The following is a 15,243-nucleotide window of genomic DNA, read 5'->3' as shown; positions in this document are numbered from 1 at the left end:
TGCAGGGAGATGAGAAGAGGATACAGAAAAAAAAAAAAAAAATAACAGACTCCAGTGACAGACAGACAATTTCTGGGCTAGACAGGCAGGAGTGTGGGTCATTACACACACACACATTTTCTCTACTTAGAATGTTGACTTTGGACATTTCAAAACAGAAAACGAAAACATTTCATTAGCCAAAGCATAGCCCTTTGATCTGGGCCTTATTCAGAAATCCACCCATCATTTTGAGTTCTCGGAGGAATGCTTTCTGTTTTGTTTTTGCTGATTACTTTTTAAACTACAAAACTACATTCTACAGAGGTCAAAGGATAGCAAAGCTATAAATTATGCCACTGAGCTAACTATACTCAAAGGAGTTGCTGGGAAGGGCAACTGAACTCTGAACGAAGCTTTATTCTGTGGCCAGAAGTACAGGTGGAAAAACAGTGACTGGGAATTTGGAAGCTGCACGCCAACCCCATCTGCCCTTAGCACCAGAAAGAGACACTATGGCTTGGGTACCATCTCCTCCTCTTTGAGTGGAGAGAGGGGTTTGCTCTCAGGAACTCAAGTCACACTGCATTGTCACTTTGAATTGGGGAATGACCCTGGAACAGGAGCTTGCCAATCACCTTAGCACAATTTTCAGTTCCTGCCTCTGCAAATTGTTGGGCTGTAGTCCTCAGCTCACACCTGCCCTATCACAGAATCCACCCCCAACTGAGAACAATTCTAAGAGAAGGTTCTTTCCCCTTGGATTAATCAACATCTGAAAAGAGTAGGGATCTGGGGGTGGGGGGGAGTCATCTAGAGAGAGGTTGACAGAGGCAGAAGAGGGCAGCAAACTGTCATTTTAGCATCTGGATAAAGGCATCCCTGAACCTTCCAGTGGCATGATCCAAACTAGCTCTATTTACTAGAGAGCTTCTGTGTCTGTTTGAAGTCCCTATAACATTTCTCGGATGGATCTCATTGCCTTTCCGGTCACATCACTGACTCACGAGGGAAATGCACACCGTTACTGGGCAGCTACGGCAGCATATGAGATGATGCCTAGACACCAGGCAGTAAGGACCCCAGGATGTCCTGGTGTTTTCTTTCTGCTTTCATAACGTAGAGGGCAGAGAAGGGACACCTTGACCTGTGATGGCGGAACAGCACATTCTCTGGGAATTGTATCTAATGAAGATTCTGCAGTTGTTGACAATGTGCAAGTGGCTATTTTGTCTTGAAGCAAAAGATAACTTAGAAGTGAAATGGGAAAACACTAGAGCTCTGTAGATTCTCGTTACACTCAAGTACATGGGTGCCCTAGTGCCCAGTGCATCGAAGAAAAAAAAATGCTAGTAAAGAGAGAAAAATGTTCTGAATTTGGGCAAGTTGAGAAAGAATCTTGCAAAGTCCAGTTATGAAGAAGTATAATCCTGTCAGCTTTGTGCTTAGAAAATAAAAACTGAAAATCCTCTGAGAACTCTGACCCCTGCAGTCTAAGTTTGCTGACGCAGTTATCCACGGATATGTTAGAAATGTCTTCCTATCAACAGGCACATGACCCTTCATCAACAACAGGCTTGTCTTCAGACAGCATGAGAAAAGGTGCTTAGGAGCCAAGGCTGTCCACAGCTAGACCTCACCTAGCACTACAGACTCTCCACTGGCTGCCTCCAAGGCAACAGCAACTTCTGCAAAACTCTTTCTTTTCATATAGTGCCCACAGCTCACAATTCTGGCCAACTGAGGTTTCACTTCTACATCATGCAAACATCATTTTATTGTAAGTAAGTCTTATAGAGCAGGCCTCTTTGCATTTTATTCCTAGGAGGGTCTCAGAGAACCTGACCTCCTACATGTCAGTGTATAATATTTATTTATTTTACTGATAACAGCATTGCCCAGGCACTTTTCTTGCCTCCTCCTCTTCCTCACAGCTGCAATGATTTGCTTAAGAAACTTGTGTAATTAGAAGGCCTGTATTGTACCAACATCCTTGTGCTAACTGATAATTCCTAAGGCTCTGGTGGTAATAAGACACAGTACCTTGGGAGGTGGTGAGGTTATTAAGGTCACTGTTTTCTTCATAATATAAAAATAAACCCCTCATTATTTGAGTCATAATGGGGAGAGAGGAGGAAGACTATACATGTGGCCAGGTTGTCATCCACCCCCAACACCTGTTGGCACCTTAGTTTCATACCTGCACCCAGAACTGAGAACTGAAATCCCGTCATTTATAAGCCACCTTTCTATGGCATTGTGTTACAGTGGGCAGAGATAACACCAGGGACTGTATGCCTCAGCATGGGGGTTCTCCTAAGCCAAGATCCAGAACAGTCAGGGATGCTTCCTGTCACTCTGGCTGCCCCTGGGAGAACAAGCCAGTCACAGAGTTCACATTGCATCCAGGGCCCAGCGCAACAACCATTTCTGTCTTCTAGCAGTGTGCCCCCAGCATACCTCCAGAAGCACTGCTTTGCCTGCCTAATCTGTCTTTTGTGTGCAGGAACATAAAAACTGTAGGTAACAAGTCACAGCACAACACCCAGATGCTTCATCCTGGGTTGAGGTCTAAGGGAAACTGTGCTTAGGATGTCTAGAAGGTTACATGATATAGCTTTGGCTTTCTCCAGAATCAAAAGTGATTTTTTTTAAACCAAATGCAAACTATTAATAGTTATGGTGTTCACTCCCTCAGTCCTTTTAAGGGGCTCCAAAGAAACATCTTACTTGGCAAGTCCTTATGGTGCACTTAAATGTCTCTTTGGTCAGTATTAGCCACATAAACAAAATGATCTTTATTAAAGTTGTATGACCACCAACTGAGGGGAATCTTTTATTGTTTGTGTAAGGTGACATTGTCTTAAAATTTTTATAGTGCACAACTTGCCAAGGTTTTATGAATCTGATAGAAGAAATCTATGGTAGTCTCAAAAGAAGAAGTCAGGGTGATACACAGAAAATGGATATCTGAGATTTGAGGTCTGGATGGCAAGTTTAGTCTAACCACTTTTTGTTCAAATTATATTTATTTAGTTTCTAGCACAAATACCCAATTATGGTATGATTTAGAAAATGGGCAGAGAAGCAGAATAAACTTAACCCACTAAACTAACAACTGTTCTGTCTGTGTGCTGCGGTGGGTAGCATTTTATCTTGTCTGTTTCCTAGTCTTCACTCAGACTGTGGACTGCGTGAGGACAGAGTCATCTCCTTCTCACTGCTGCTGTCACATAACCCAGTGCGGTGCTCAATAAATATTTGCTGAATGTGGAAATAAGTAAATGGGTAAATAATAAGGCCACATTAATTCTACTGTAAACAGGAAAAAGACAAGCAAATGTCCAAAGGGAATTTTTGAAAGACTATAAATTTTTGATCATGTTAAATTTTAAATATTAAAAGGAATCTCTATTTACTTTAGCAAATTAATTATCTCTGGAATCTATTAACTTCTTTTCACAGCTTGTCACCATGTGTTGGATCAAGTATTCCTACTTAAAAATGCCACGTGTGGTCAACAGGCATTTTTGGCAGTCAGGTTGATGCAGGAGAAACCTTTATCAAATTCTGTGTCTGGTCATGTTGCTTTCAGATATTTATGGGCAATGAGAAGATTATTTACACCAGAAAAGAAAAAAATGAAATGTTAAAAAAAAACTTTATTAAAATCTTCCACAAGGAATTACATCATATCTCCATAACAACAAAGGCAATGAAGGAGCAGGGTCGGTAAATGATATATTAAACATGAGTGTGGAGAGCAAAGGATCAGAAGTCTACTAATGTACTCATCTTTCTTCATATTCGTCTACCTCTTCAGATAGATGATAGATGATAGATACATAGATAGATAGATAGATAGATAGATAGATAGATAGATAGATAGAATATAGATAGATAAAAAAGTTGAAAAAGAGGGAAACTGAAAAACATAATATCTCTTGTTTACAGGAAGGCAGGCATATTCATACATATGTACTTATAATATAAATACCCTTTTACAGAGGTCATTAGGAAAGACCTTCGTTGAGATGCCTAACATTGGAAATATGAAACCTGAAGTGACCACCTCTTGTGGCCAGGCTGAATCCTCAATGGAGATTTAAGGACACCAAATCACCCACAGAACTTTTGACCCAAAATTTGTCCCATCTAAAAAAAATGCAGGGACACAGATGGAACAGAGGCTGAAGGAACAGACAACCAATAACTGGTCTCCAGTTGAAACCCATCCCATGGGCACGCACCAATGCCTGACACTATTAATGGGACTTTGTTACACCTGCAGACAGGAGCCTAGCATACCTGACCTCTGAGAGGCTCAATGAGGCAACTGACTGAGACACATGCAGATACCACAGGCAAACAATGGAGAGGTCAGGGACATCATGGACCGACTGAGGGAAGGATTGAAGCAGTGGAGGGGATGGGAACACAACCGAGCCAGTTAATCTTAATCTGAGAGCCAAACAACCAAACAAGCAGCATACACAGGCTGGGTCAAGCCCCCAGAACACATGTAGTGACCTGCAGCTCATTTTCCCTGTGGGTCCGCCAACAACTGGTGTCAGGGAAGGAGGTGTTGTTCCTAAGGCTGTTGAGTGATTGTGGAATCAGCTCCCCAACAGGGCTGCTTTATCAGACCTCAGTGGGAGAGGATGCCTCTAACCTTGTAGTGACTTGGTTTGGCAGGGTGGGGGGACTCAAAAGAGGACTGTACTCTCCAAGAGGAGAAGGGGGGGGCTTTGGAAGGGATTCCTGGAGAGGAACCAGAAGGGAGCAGCTTTAGATTATAAATCACACACACACACACACACACACACACACACACAAACACACACACACACACACACACACACACACACACACAACCTCTTTCTGCATAACCCACCTCAATATTACCCCGTTAGCAACATATTGTACTTGGTGAAGCCACTACTCCAGTCCTGCTTATTAATCACACCAGTGCATCATCACACCAGTGCATCATCACACCAGTGCATCATCACACCAGTGCATCATCACACCAGTGCATCATTACACTAATACATCATCACACCAGTGCATCATCACACCAGTGCATCATCACACCAGTGCATCATCACACCAGTGCATCATCACACCAGTGCATCATCACACCAGTGCATCATTACACTAATACATCATCACACCAGTGCATCATCACACCAGTGCATCATCACACTAGTGCATCATCACACTAACACATCATCACACCAGTGCATCATCACACCAGTGCATCATCACACTAGTGCATCATTACACTAATACATCATCACACCAGTGCATCATCACACTAGTGCATCGTCACATTAGTGCATCATCACACTAGTACCTCATCACATTAGTGTATCATCACACTAGTACATCATTACACTAGTGTATCATCACATTAGTGCCACAGAGATGCCTTCCATGTAACCCAGATACTGTCCTTGTTGATGGCAGGAACCTGACTAAGTTTTTCTGTAGAGCTGCAGGAGTTGACATTTACAAACACTCACAGCCAGGCCCCTATGTCACTAATTCAATGCTGCAACATGGTCCTTACATAACTGAAACAGTGGGTTTTAATTGTCAACTTGACATGCTCTACAAAGAAGAGAGTATCAACGAGAGAGTGTCTGGAAGGACTGAGCCTGAGTTCATGTCCGTTAGAGACAGATCTTGATCAGTAAATTTGAACTGACATGAGAAAACCTTGTCTTCTGTGTTTACAACCATAGTAAGAGCAGAGAATGCTAGAGTGTGTAAGAGCAGCCATTGAGCAGAACACTAACAAGTGTACATTTATCTCTCTCTGCTTTTCACTAGGGAAGTGACATAGTTGAAGTCCCTTTTTTGACTTACTGAAAATCATGGGTTGAAACCTGAAATTGTAAGCCAAATAAAACATTTTCTCGATCAAATGTTCTGGCAGGGTATGCTACCACAGAAACAGAAAACAGGACACAGGCAGTTCCCACATCCACATCCCGACAACAAAAAAATCATTTGAAACCTTATTCAAGTGCACACAACCTGGTTTTGCACAACTTCCTTCTGACCTCCAGCAAAGCTGTCAAATGGTCTTCTCAATCCCCACATTACATAAGCAGGCTGTACTTTGTCAGAAGCAGTTTAGTTGGTGACACCTGAGAGCAAGAAGGGAAAAACTACTCTACTATCATCTTAGGCACACATTTCGACATGACCAGCCATCTAGAATCATGAGAGCCATGGCTGCCTACTGGTGTGTAACCTTTGTAGGATTTTCTGGCAGCGGCTGGCATCTATAATTAAACAATCCCTTAGAGCACAGCGGGAAACATTGCAACAGGACTATAGTACAATAGACTCCCAAGAATTTGCCAGCAGCCTTTGATGTGAACTTCGGATAAGCCAGTCATATTCCAGCAAAGACAGCTTTGGTTCTAAGCACGATATATGACCTTTGTTCTACCCCAAGTCATAGAGATTCACCTGCTGTTGTGAGGTCAGGAACCAACAATCACCACCCCCACCAAACAATACTGTACTGTAGACAATCGTGGGTCTTCCTACTGCCTTATTCAGTCTCAAAAGGTCTTTGACACAATCTTCATATAAAAGCCATGGTTATTCCAGAAGAATGCTTTGCATTGCAGAAGGAAGGAAAACATTGCTAACTGTACTGGCTGGTTTTGTGTGTCAACTTGACACAGGTTTAGTTATTACAGAGAAAGGAGCCTTCCTTGCAGAAATGCCTCCATGAGATCCACTTGTAAGGCATTTTCTCAATTAGTGAGCAAGGGAGGGGGCTGTGGTACCATTACTAGGTTAGTACTCTTAGTTTCCATAAGAAAGAAGCTGAGCAAGCCAGGGGAAGCAAGCCAGTAAGCAACATCCCTCCATGGCTTCTATATCAGCTCCTGCTTCCTTATCTGCTTGGGTTCCAGTCCTGACTTCCTCTGGTGATGAACAGCAATGTGAAAATGTAAGCTGAATAAACCCTTTCCTCCCCAACTTGATTCTTGGTCATGATGTTTGTGCAGGAATAGAACCTCTGACTAAGAAATTTACCTTTATATATTGTTTAATTGAAAGGTATTTTAAAGATAGTAATTAAAAAATTCGTACATACATTTTTAATTGAAATGAAAGTAAAGAAAATGAAAATGCAGCATAAATTATGCAAGTAAGGAAACTGAAGGAACATAAAAATGGAATAGAATTAAATCATCATAAAATACTAGTGACCTAAAATAAATTTCATGGTAATTTTGTACACATAGACACAGAGTCTTACATGCATACACACAGAAAGACAAAATGAATGAAGGCAAATAATAACTTATTAGGAATTATATACCTTGAAATAAAAACAAAACATCAGTAAAAGTATATAATGTCATATTTCCGAGCTTAACTATGATCATTTTAAAAGATATAAAGAAGGAAGACCTTTACTAACAATTTTAAGTCTTACACAATCAAATAGATATGCTTGTATAATGCACTCTGCATGGGGACACACACACACACAAACACACACACACACACACACACACACACACACACACAGCTTCCTCCAGGAAAGAAACTTGACTCATTTCTTAAGATCAGGTAAGACGTTTAATGGTTACATACCTCCAAAAATAGAGGACATGACAAGGAAGTACATTATTGTACCAGAGAAGAACCCAAGTAAGTCAATAATGAGTGACTTGCTTAGCACCACCTTCTTGGTATAGCAAGCACATATAAACTTTAAAATTCTCCTCAAGACCCCAAGCCCCAGTGTAACCAGGATGGAATTGAGCAAACCTCTGCAGACTGAGTGCCTAGACAGCTTTCTTCAAAAAACACAAGCTATGAATGCAAGGCCATAGGAACAGTTAGAGTTGGAGGAGGCTGGGAGGAAGTACAGCTAGATGCAGAGCCTACGCCCTGGATGGTGAAAAATCAGAGACCTAATTACTTATCTTCACTTATCTCCAGCATCATGCAAATATACATTTTCTAGTTATGCAGTTATCTGTGGGTGTGTGAGACCTTAACACTGAAGAAACATAGGATTTTAATATAGGTTCATTTTTCTCTATTTGTAACATTTATTTCAAACTTGAATATATTCCAAACTATACACCATTTTAAAAGCAAGCTCTTTAACATAAGTAAGAAGACAGAGGTGTTGAGTAGTATATACAAGAACCTAGAAACTGAAAAAGACAATGTAAGAATAAAGAAGAAAAAAAATTTCCTAAAAAAAAAAACAAAACAAAACAAAAAAACAAAACAAAACAAAAAAAAAAGAATGGCATTTTTATATGCTCAAATTAACCACAGAACGAGTTTTAGATAAGAAAACAAGTTAGCCTGATAAAAAAATTAATTGCATTGCTATGTAACCACAATACATAATTATGAGGTTTAGTTTTGTAACAGAAATTTAATCTATAGAAAATATCAAAATAAAATGGGAATTCATGATTAATCACCATAGTTGGGAGGCTGAGGTTGGCAGAGTACCATCATTTTGAAGACAGCTTGAGTCATATAGCAGACATACATAAAAAACTATTCAAAACCTCAAAAAAAAAAAAAAGAAAAAAAGAAAGGAAGAAATAAGCAAAAAGACATCTAAAAATAAATTTGAATTATACACTTACATACACACACGTGTGTGTGTAAAATATATGTGCATGTGTGCACTTGTACATGTACAGAACACTTTTATGATGAAGAACTTTAAAATTTATGGCCATAAATGGGCATACCAATATACATAAAAGTATGATTGAAGGAGCTGAAGGGATTTGCAACCCCATAAGAACAATACCAACCAACCAGAACTCCCAGGGATTAAACCATTATCCATAGAGTGCAAATGGAAGGACCCATGTCTGCAGTTGCACATGTAGCCAAGGATGGCCTTGTTGGGCATCGATGGGAAGAGAAGCCCTTGGTTCTGCCAAGGATCAATGCCCCAGTGTAGGAGAATGTCAGGCCATAGAGGCATGATGAGGTTGGTGGGGGACACCCTCATAGAAGCAGGGGGAGGGGGAATGGGATCGGAGGATTGTGGAAGGGAAACCAGGAACAGTGATAACATTTGAAATGTAAATAAAATATATCCAATAAAAAAGAAAAAAAATAAAGAAAAGAAAATGGTCAGTTATAAACAATTTAATTCTACTTTGTCAAATTGAGAATGTAATATGCTAGTTCTGCATTCTGACCATTCTTAGACATAAAGGAAAAGACCACTTTCAGTGGTGTAAGAAAAGGCCAGCTGTCCCAAAGATTCACTGAAGTAGAACAAATAGGAAAGACTGACTCTCGGCAATGGTTGTCACTCTGGGATACAGCACTTAAGAGGAACAAGACAATGCAATCAAGGAAGACCATCAAAGCCATGGGAAGAAGTTTCTCAAAGTCAAGCCCTATTCAGATAAAATCATGTCATGCTTTGCTTGTGGCAGGCAAGGTACTAATTATACACATATATTACTTAGGTAACGTACACACATATTATGCCCTCTTCTGTAATACATTCATCATTTATGCAGAGATCCACAGTGCCTCCCTCTACTGATCTAAATTAGTTATCTTCTACTCACTTGACTAAAAACCAGTCTCTTCCTGTGTTTCACAGAATTTGGAATTCATATTTAAGTCAAAAAATGTCTAAATAGGAACCAAGACACATGAGTTTTAAGTTGTCCTGAAATACCTAATTTGCATCAGCTTCCAGGTGCCTGATGGTTTCTATCACTCGATATAATACAGTGCTAAGTCCCCGTCATCTTGGGATAGCTCCTGTTTCTGCTGGATGACATTATACACAGGGGGAAAAACACAATGGAAACCGCAGGAACAGAGAGAAGAAATGTGGTGAAAGGATGCAGATGCTAAAGCTAAAAATATTTCCTGTGCCCTGAAATATTTATCTGTCATGTATTACCAAAAAAGAAAATTCTCTTTTAACTTGCATACCAAAGAAGACTCAAAGAATTCAGCAACGTCCATCAAATCAGATATTTTTGTGTTGTACAAATGGTACTGAAGTGAACATTCTTAAGACCACTGAACCTTAAAAGGAATATTCACATGTTTTGAAGAGTAACATTTGTCCAAATTATGGTAGATCTTCTATATGACCAAAACACACCAGCTAAGTGGGTCTTGAATGCTGCAGAGAACCAAGGTTCATTTCTATGTTACATTCTTATCCAGAATGTCGAATTCTGATCTCCAGAGTCTCCTAATGAGACTCTGGCTTCTTAGTTCTACATACATTTAATTAGGTATCAATGTATCATTTAAATAATGTAAACCTGTAGATACAGCTTTTGGTTGTACACTTGTGTGTGCTTGCATGTGTATGTGTGTGTGTGTGTGTGTGTGTGTGTGAGAGAGAGAGAGAGAGAGAGAGAGAGAGAGAGAGAGTGAGTGATTTATGTGTGACTTGTGAGTGAACATGTGTGTGCATGTCTGTGGAGACCAAAATTTGAAAAGGGGTCTCTTATACAGTTGCTTCTCTCCTGAATATTTTGAGACAGAATCTCTTTGGTTAGATCTCACTGCTTCAGATACATAGACTGGCCAGAGAGTCTACCCCAGGTTCAAATTATACAGCAGCCACACAGCTGCTAGACATCGAAAGCAGGTCCTCTTGTTTCTCATGGCAAGTTTCCAAGATGGAAAAACCATCTTCCCAGCTTTCTTTAAATACTGTTTTTATTTCTTTGACTTGATTTTCAAGAAACTCAAATATAATAAATGCCATTAATAATCCAGATTATCTGGTATGGCTATAATTCTTTACATAGCTCTTGTTCTCTCTTTCCTCTTATATGTGGAAACACTGAGATATGTTGTTAGCCAATGTTTTCCCAAATTGTGTAGGTAGAGGTATATAGAAATTAATCACTGAGTATGTGTATGTATGAGTCTTCTAGAACATGTTTGTAAACTTAGGTCAGCAAAAGATTCCATTTAAACACATATCACAGAAGCAAGTTGAAAACAGCAACACTTTGCAGGAACTCCACATGTGTCACTCACTTGCATAGATCGTCTTCTGGGTCTTCCAGCCCAAATCTCTCATCAAACGTCAGCTGGATCCGCACATTTTCATCTACTGCAACTAATCTCCACACCAGCACAGTATTTCTTGGGTAAGTATGAGGAAACTTCGGGCTATGGATGCTCCCATTACCAGATATCGTGACAATTCTCTCATGCCGGGGATCTTGCACTCCTAAATCAAAGACACAGGCACAGGCATACTGTTAGAAGAGATGTTTCCAAAATCACAGGATTCAAAACAAGTGGCTACATTTCACTTCAGGTATTGCAGCCAAGCATGTCTCCTATAATATAAATCAATTATCACTCTTCAAAATCTATCAAAATATTTTAAAGCTATGTATTTCATACTGAAAAGAAAATAGAAAATTAATCTTTTTGAATGTAGTTACTAAAGTGTAAATTACTAACGTTTTTAACTCTAAATGAGTTTGTTACAATTTTTTATGTTTCTATCATTGCTATTTTTATTTAGAGACAGAATCCAATGTATCTATACACTTTTGCATTCTATACACTATTCCCCACTATATAGAGCTGGAAACATACATCTGATTATACTGGTTCTATATTCCTAGTGTTGAAAATCATAGGTTTGAGGCATTAATTCCAACAGTATAATTTAAATATATATATAAATCATGACTGGATTCATAAATAATAAAATGATTGCGGGGCTGCCTAGAATAAATTTATTTCACAGTTTGCATTAATTTTATTTATGAGAAAATGTGAAATAACTTGAAAGGAAGACATGTGAAACTAAATAAGCTATAATGGAACATTATAGGAAGGTCACCAGCACCTCTCCTAACGGATGAAACTGTCAACAGCAGACATCACGCAGACATCACTGCAAGCATTCAGAGCTTTCTCTCTGCTCTAATAATTCTGCTACCTCAGAAACCAAGCCAGCAGAGCGATGTCACTAAGAACTTATTATTCAAGTTTCTATAAAGCTGGATCCAAAATAGGCTTAGAATTTCACAGAGGCTGGAATTGCTAATGACTCCAAGTTTCACATAAACTTCCAAAGCAAGTGTTCTCAACCCATGAGTTCTGATCTCTTGGGGTTTGCATATCAGATATTCTGCACATCATATATTTACATTATGATTCATAACAGGAGCAAAATAACAGATAGGAAGTAGCAAAGAAAATTAATTTAATAGTTGGGAGTCACCAGAAAATGAGTAACTGTATTAGGATTGTGGCATTAGCAAGGCTGAGCAGCAGTGTTCCAACGAGAAGTGTGAGCCAAGCAATGGCCTCGGGTTTTGTTAGAGAAGAGTTTGTTTCTATCAAGAGACCAAACTATAAAAATTCCTGCATTACTTCTCTGTGCTTGAGTTTATTATCACAAATTGACAATGTCCAAAAGAAGAATATATAATATCCCAGGCTCCCTGACTAGAATATTTCTCTATCTGTAAAATAAGATCTTTATACATCTCTCAAACTATATGCTTGATAATATTTTCTTTTGATGGCTTTGTATTTACATAAAAGATAGACATTTATCCACTTAGAATGAATAGCTAAGACAATCAATTCTTCGGGCCATTAAAACCCAGTCATAGAGGCCGACAAAACGAAAGAAGCAAACAAACCAACCAATACATAAAAGCCTTTAATCCATCCTTTATTCAACTTTCCATATAATGTTAGGAAGATTTTCCAACTGAAAGTGCACCCTGAACACAGGAAGGAAGAGGCGTGGTTTCTATCCCCACAGTAGCAGTAGGCCCATCGAGATGGCAGGCCTAGATACCACTCACAAGGAAACATGCTACTGCACAGTGGGTCCTGCTTGTAGCTAGGTTACAGAGATCTGAGGGCATTATAGCTTCAAGCACCACATCTTTAACCTTTTCAAAGATGTGCAGTTACCCACAGTAACAGGACATGTCTTTGATACCAACCCCTGGTTATGCCCCTGCAGTCCACAGCAGAATTCTTAGGGCATATTAAGCCGAGATACTTCAGATGAAGATGGGTGGGGTTTTTTTCCCCTTTTTATTTTGCTCTTTTGCCATTAACATTTTCTGCACTTTTATTTCTATATATTTTTAGTCAATTAATTTCCTGGTCTTCTTATTCTCAAGACAGTCTCATCTTTTTTAATTTTTATTTTATTTTTTTATAGGTATGGATATTTTGCCTGCATATGTGTTTGTGTCCTACATATGTACCTGGTGCCTATGCAGAGAAAAGGAGGGTATCAGATCCACTGAAACTGTAGTAATAGATGGTCATTAACTAACATTTGGTACTTGGAACAGACTCTGTGTTCTCTAGCAGAGTAGCCAGCACTACTGACTGTGGAGTCATCTTTTCTAAAATTATAGATTTCACACTCGTAACCTCACTTACTTAGTGACAGGAAGGATTCTAAGATGTCTACTAGGCCCACAGCCCTTGTTTAACCCTTTGTTCCAATGTGGGGCCTAAGGGATCTAACGCTCATGAATAGTTGCTGACTCAGAATCAATCAAGAGACAGATTACTTGTGTTTGCATATTCCACTAGACTAATCCCATTGAAGAAGTAGGGTTCATGTCAACCAGAGAATTAAATAGGAGACAGGCTCTTGCTTTTACTATGTAAGAATTTTTAAAGCTTAAGCAGTAGACTATGAATGCTAAGAATCAGGGGAAAATATAGACCTTATTTTGTGACATCATGAAACCTAAACACAATGAAAGCAAACTCCTTTTCGCTGCCTCCAGAATCCAGTACAGTCATAGTGGACAGCTTTAGGTTTTGTGAGAGCCTGAGCAAGACTCTGTTGCATAGGGCTAGCACTGAACACATGAAGAAGAAAGAATAAAGACAGACATGTTTGTGCTTCTTAATTTGTGTCAAATACCTGTGCACTATTAGATAAGTAATAAGCGCTCTGTTGTACACGAAACAACTTGGATTACAGATATTTCTTTTGTCCCCAGTCTACAACAGTAGATACAGCAATTGCATCAGAGTTTTTCTTAAAGCATATGTAACTAAACTCATGTTGATACAATAAAATTTAAGAATAATGAAATTTTAAAGAGATTGAATATGGTGCAAGCAATATTAATATGAAGTAGCAACCTGTTTTATCCTTCAGTTACAGAGTGAATTTTGCATTTTACATTTTGCATGTTATTTCTGACTTCTAAATTAACTGATTTAATGAATGACACATTTCTTCTTCATGGTGGATGGTTCCTTAGGAGCCAGCACCTATCCAGAAACCCTTTCCTTTTTCTGGGTGCTAAAGCTTGATACAACATTTAGCTATGTTCACTTACATAAAATAATCATGTCTTGAGGCTAGTTCAGTGATAGAACATGGTCCAGCATATACAAGCTCTACACTGTATCCTCAATATCATACATACAAGAATACACACACACACACACACACACACACACACACACATTATTACATCTTTTATGAAGATATATTGGCACTTATTTCTTAGGATCACAGAAAGACAACCGCATAAGCTATGTTAAAATATGCGTAAAATATATCTAGGTATATTTAAAGTGAGTTACCGTTCTATTCAAATATTCTCTTCATAGCTCCCTACATGTGTCAGAGCTATATACAGCAGTAAATTATATAATAAGTAATATTTTAATGAACTATTTTTCTAAACACTTTTATTAAGGCTTAATATATGCTCAAATATATCTCAAAATCACTTCTATATTATATATAGTTGATAAATATAGCAGTTGTTGTCATATATAATTTAGAACAATGCCTCAGTGGTTCACAAATATTTATGTATAGCTCATAACCATAGCATATTACAGTTAGGGAGTACCAACAAATATAATTTTAGGGTTGGGGGCCAGGACAACATGAGGATCTTTATGAAAGGATCAACATATTACTAAGGTTGAGAACCATGACTTTATAACAAAACTGCTGTCTATTAAAACACTAGAACTCTATTTTTATAAACCCAATCCAAAGTTAATGCTTAAGGTTTGCATTTTTTTCACCTTTACAATTCATGATTCCACTAAACATCATTTAAGACAAAAATAGAGCCTCTGTTTGTGATAATAAGAATTGTAATTTCTTTTGAATTAAATTGGCAGCCTCTAAAATTTACATCAAAACATGAAGAGAATAAAGTGTTCCACCAAACATATGTAATTTTCAGGTGATAATCAATGTTTCATGTAAATCTC

General features: G+C 38.6%; 1 protein-coding gene across 1 annotated transcript in view; it reads right to left on the bottom strand.

Annotated features, from left to right (window-relative positions):
• Positions 1 to 15,243, bottom strand: part of PDGFC (platelet derived growth factor C) — a 162,593-nt gene that overhangs the window by 64,825 nt on the left and 82,525 nt on the right. The window contains exon 2 of the mRNA XM_080915382.1: positions 11,029 to 11,224. Within this exon, the coding sequence (XP_080771508.1) occupies positions 11,029 to 11,224 (196 nt within the window). The remainder of the gene's footprint in view (positions 1 to 11,028; positions 11,225 to 15,243) is intronic.

Source organism: Micromys minutus, assembly GCF_963924665.1.
Source record: "Micromys minutus genome assembly, chromosome: 4".
Taxonomy (NCBI): Eukaryota; Metazoa; Chordata; class Mammalia; order Rodentia; family Muridae; genus Micromys; species Micromys minutus.
Note: the sequence above shows the minus strand (reverse complement) of the source record. Positions and strands in the feature narration are given on the sequence as shown.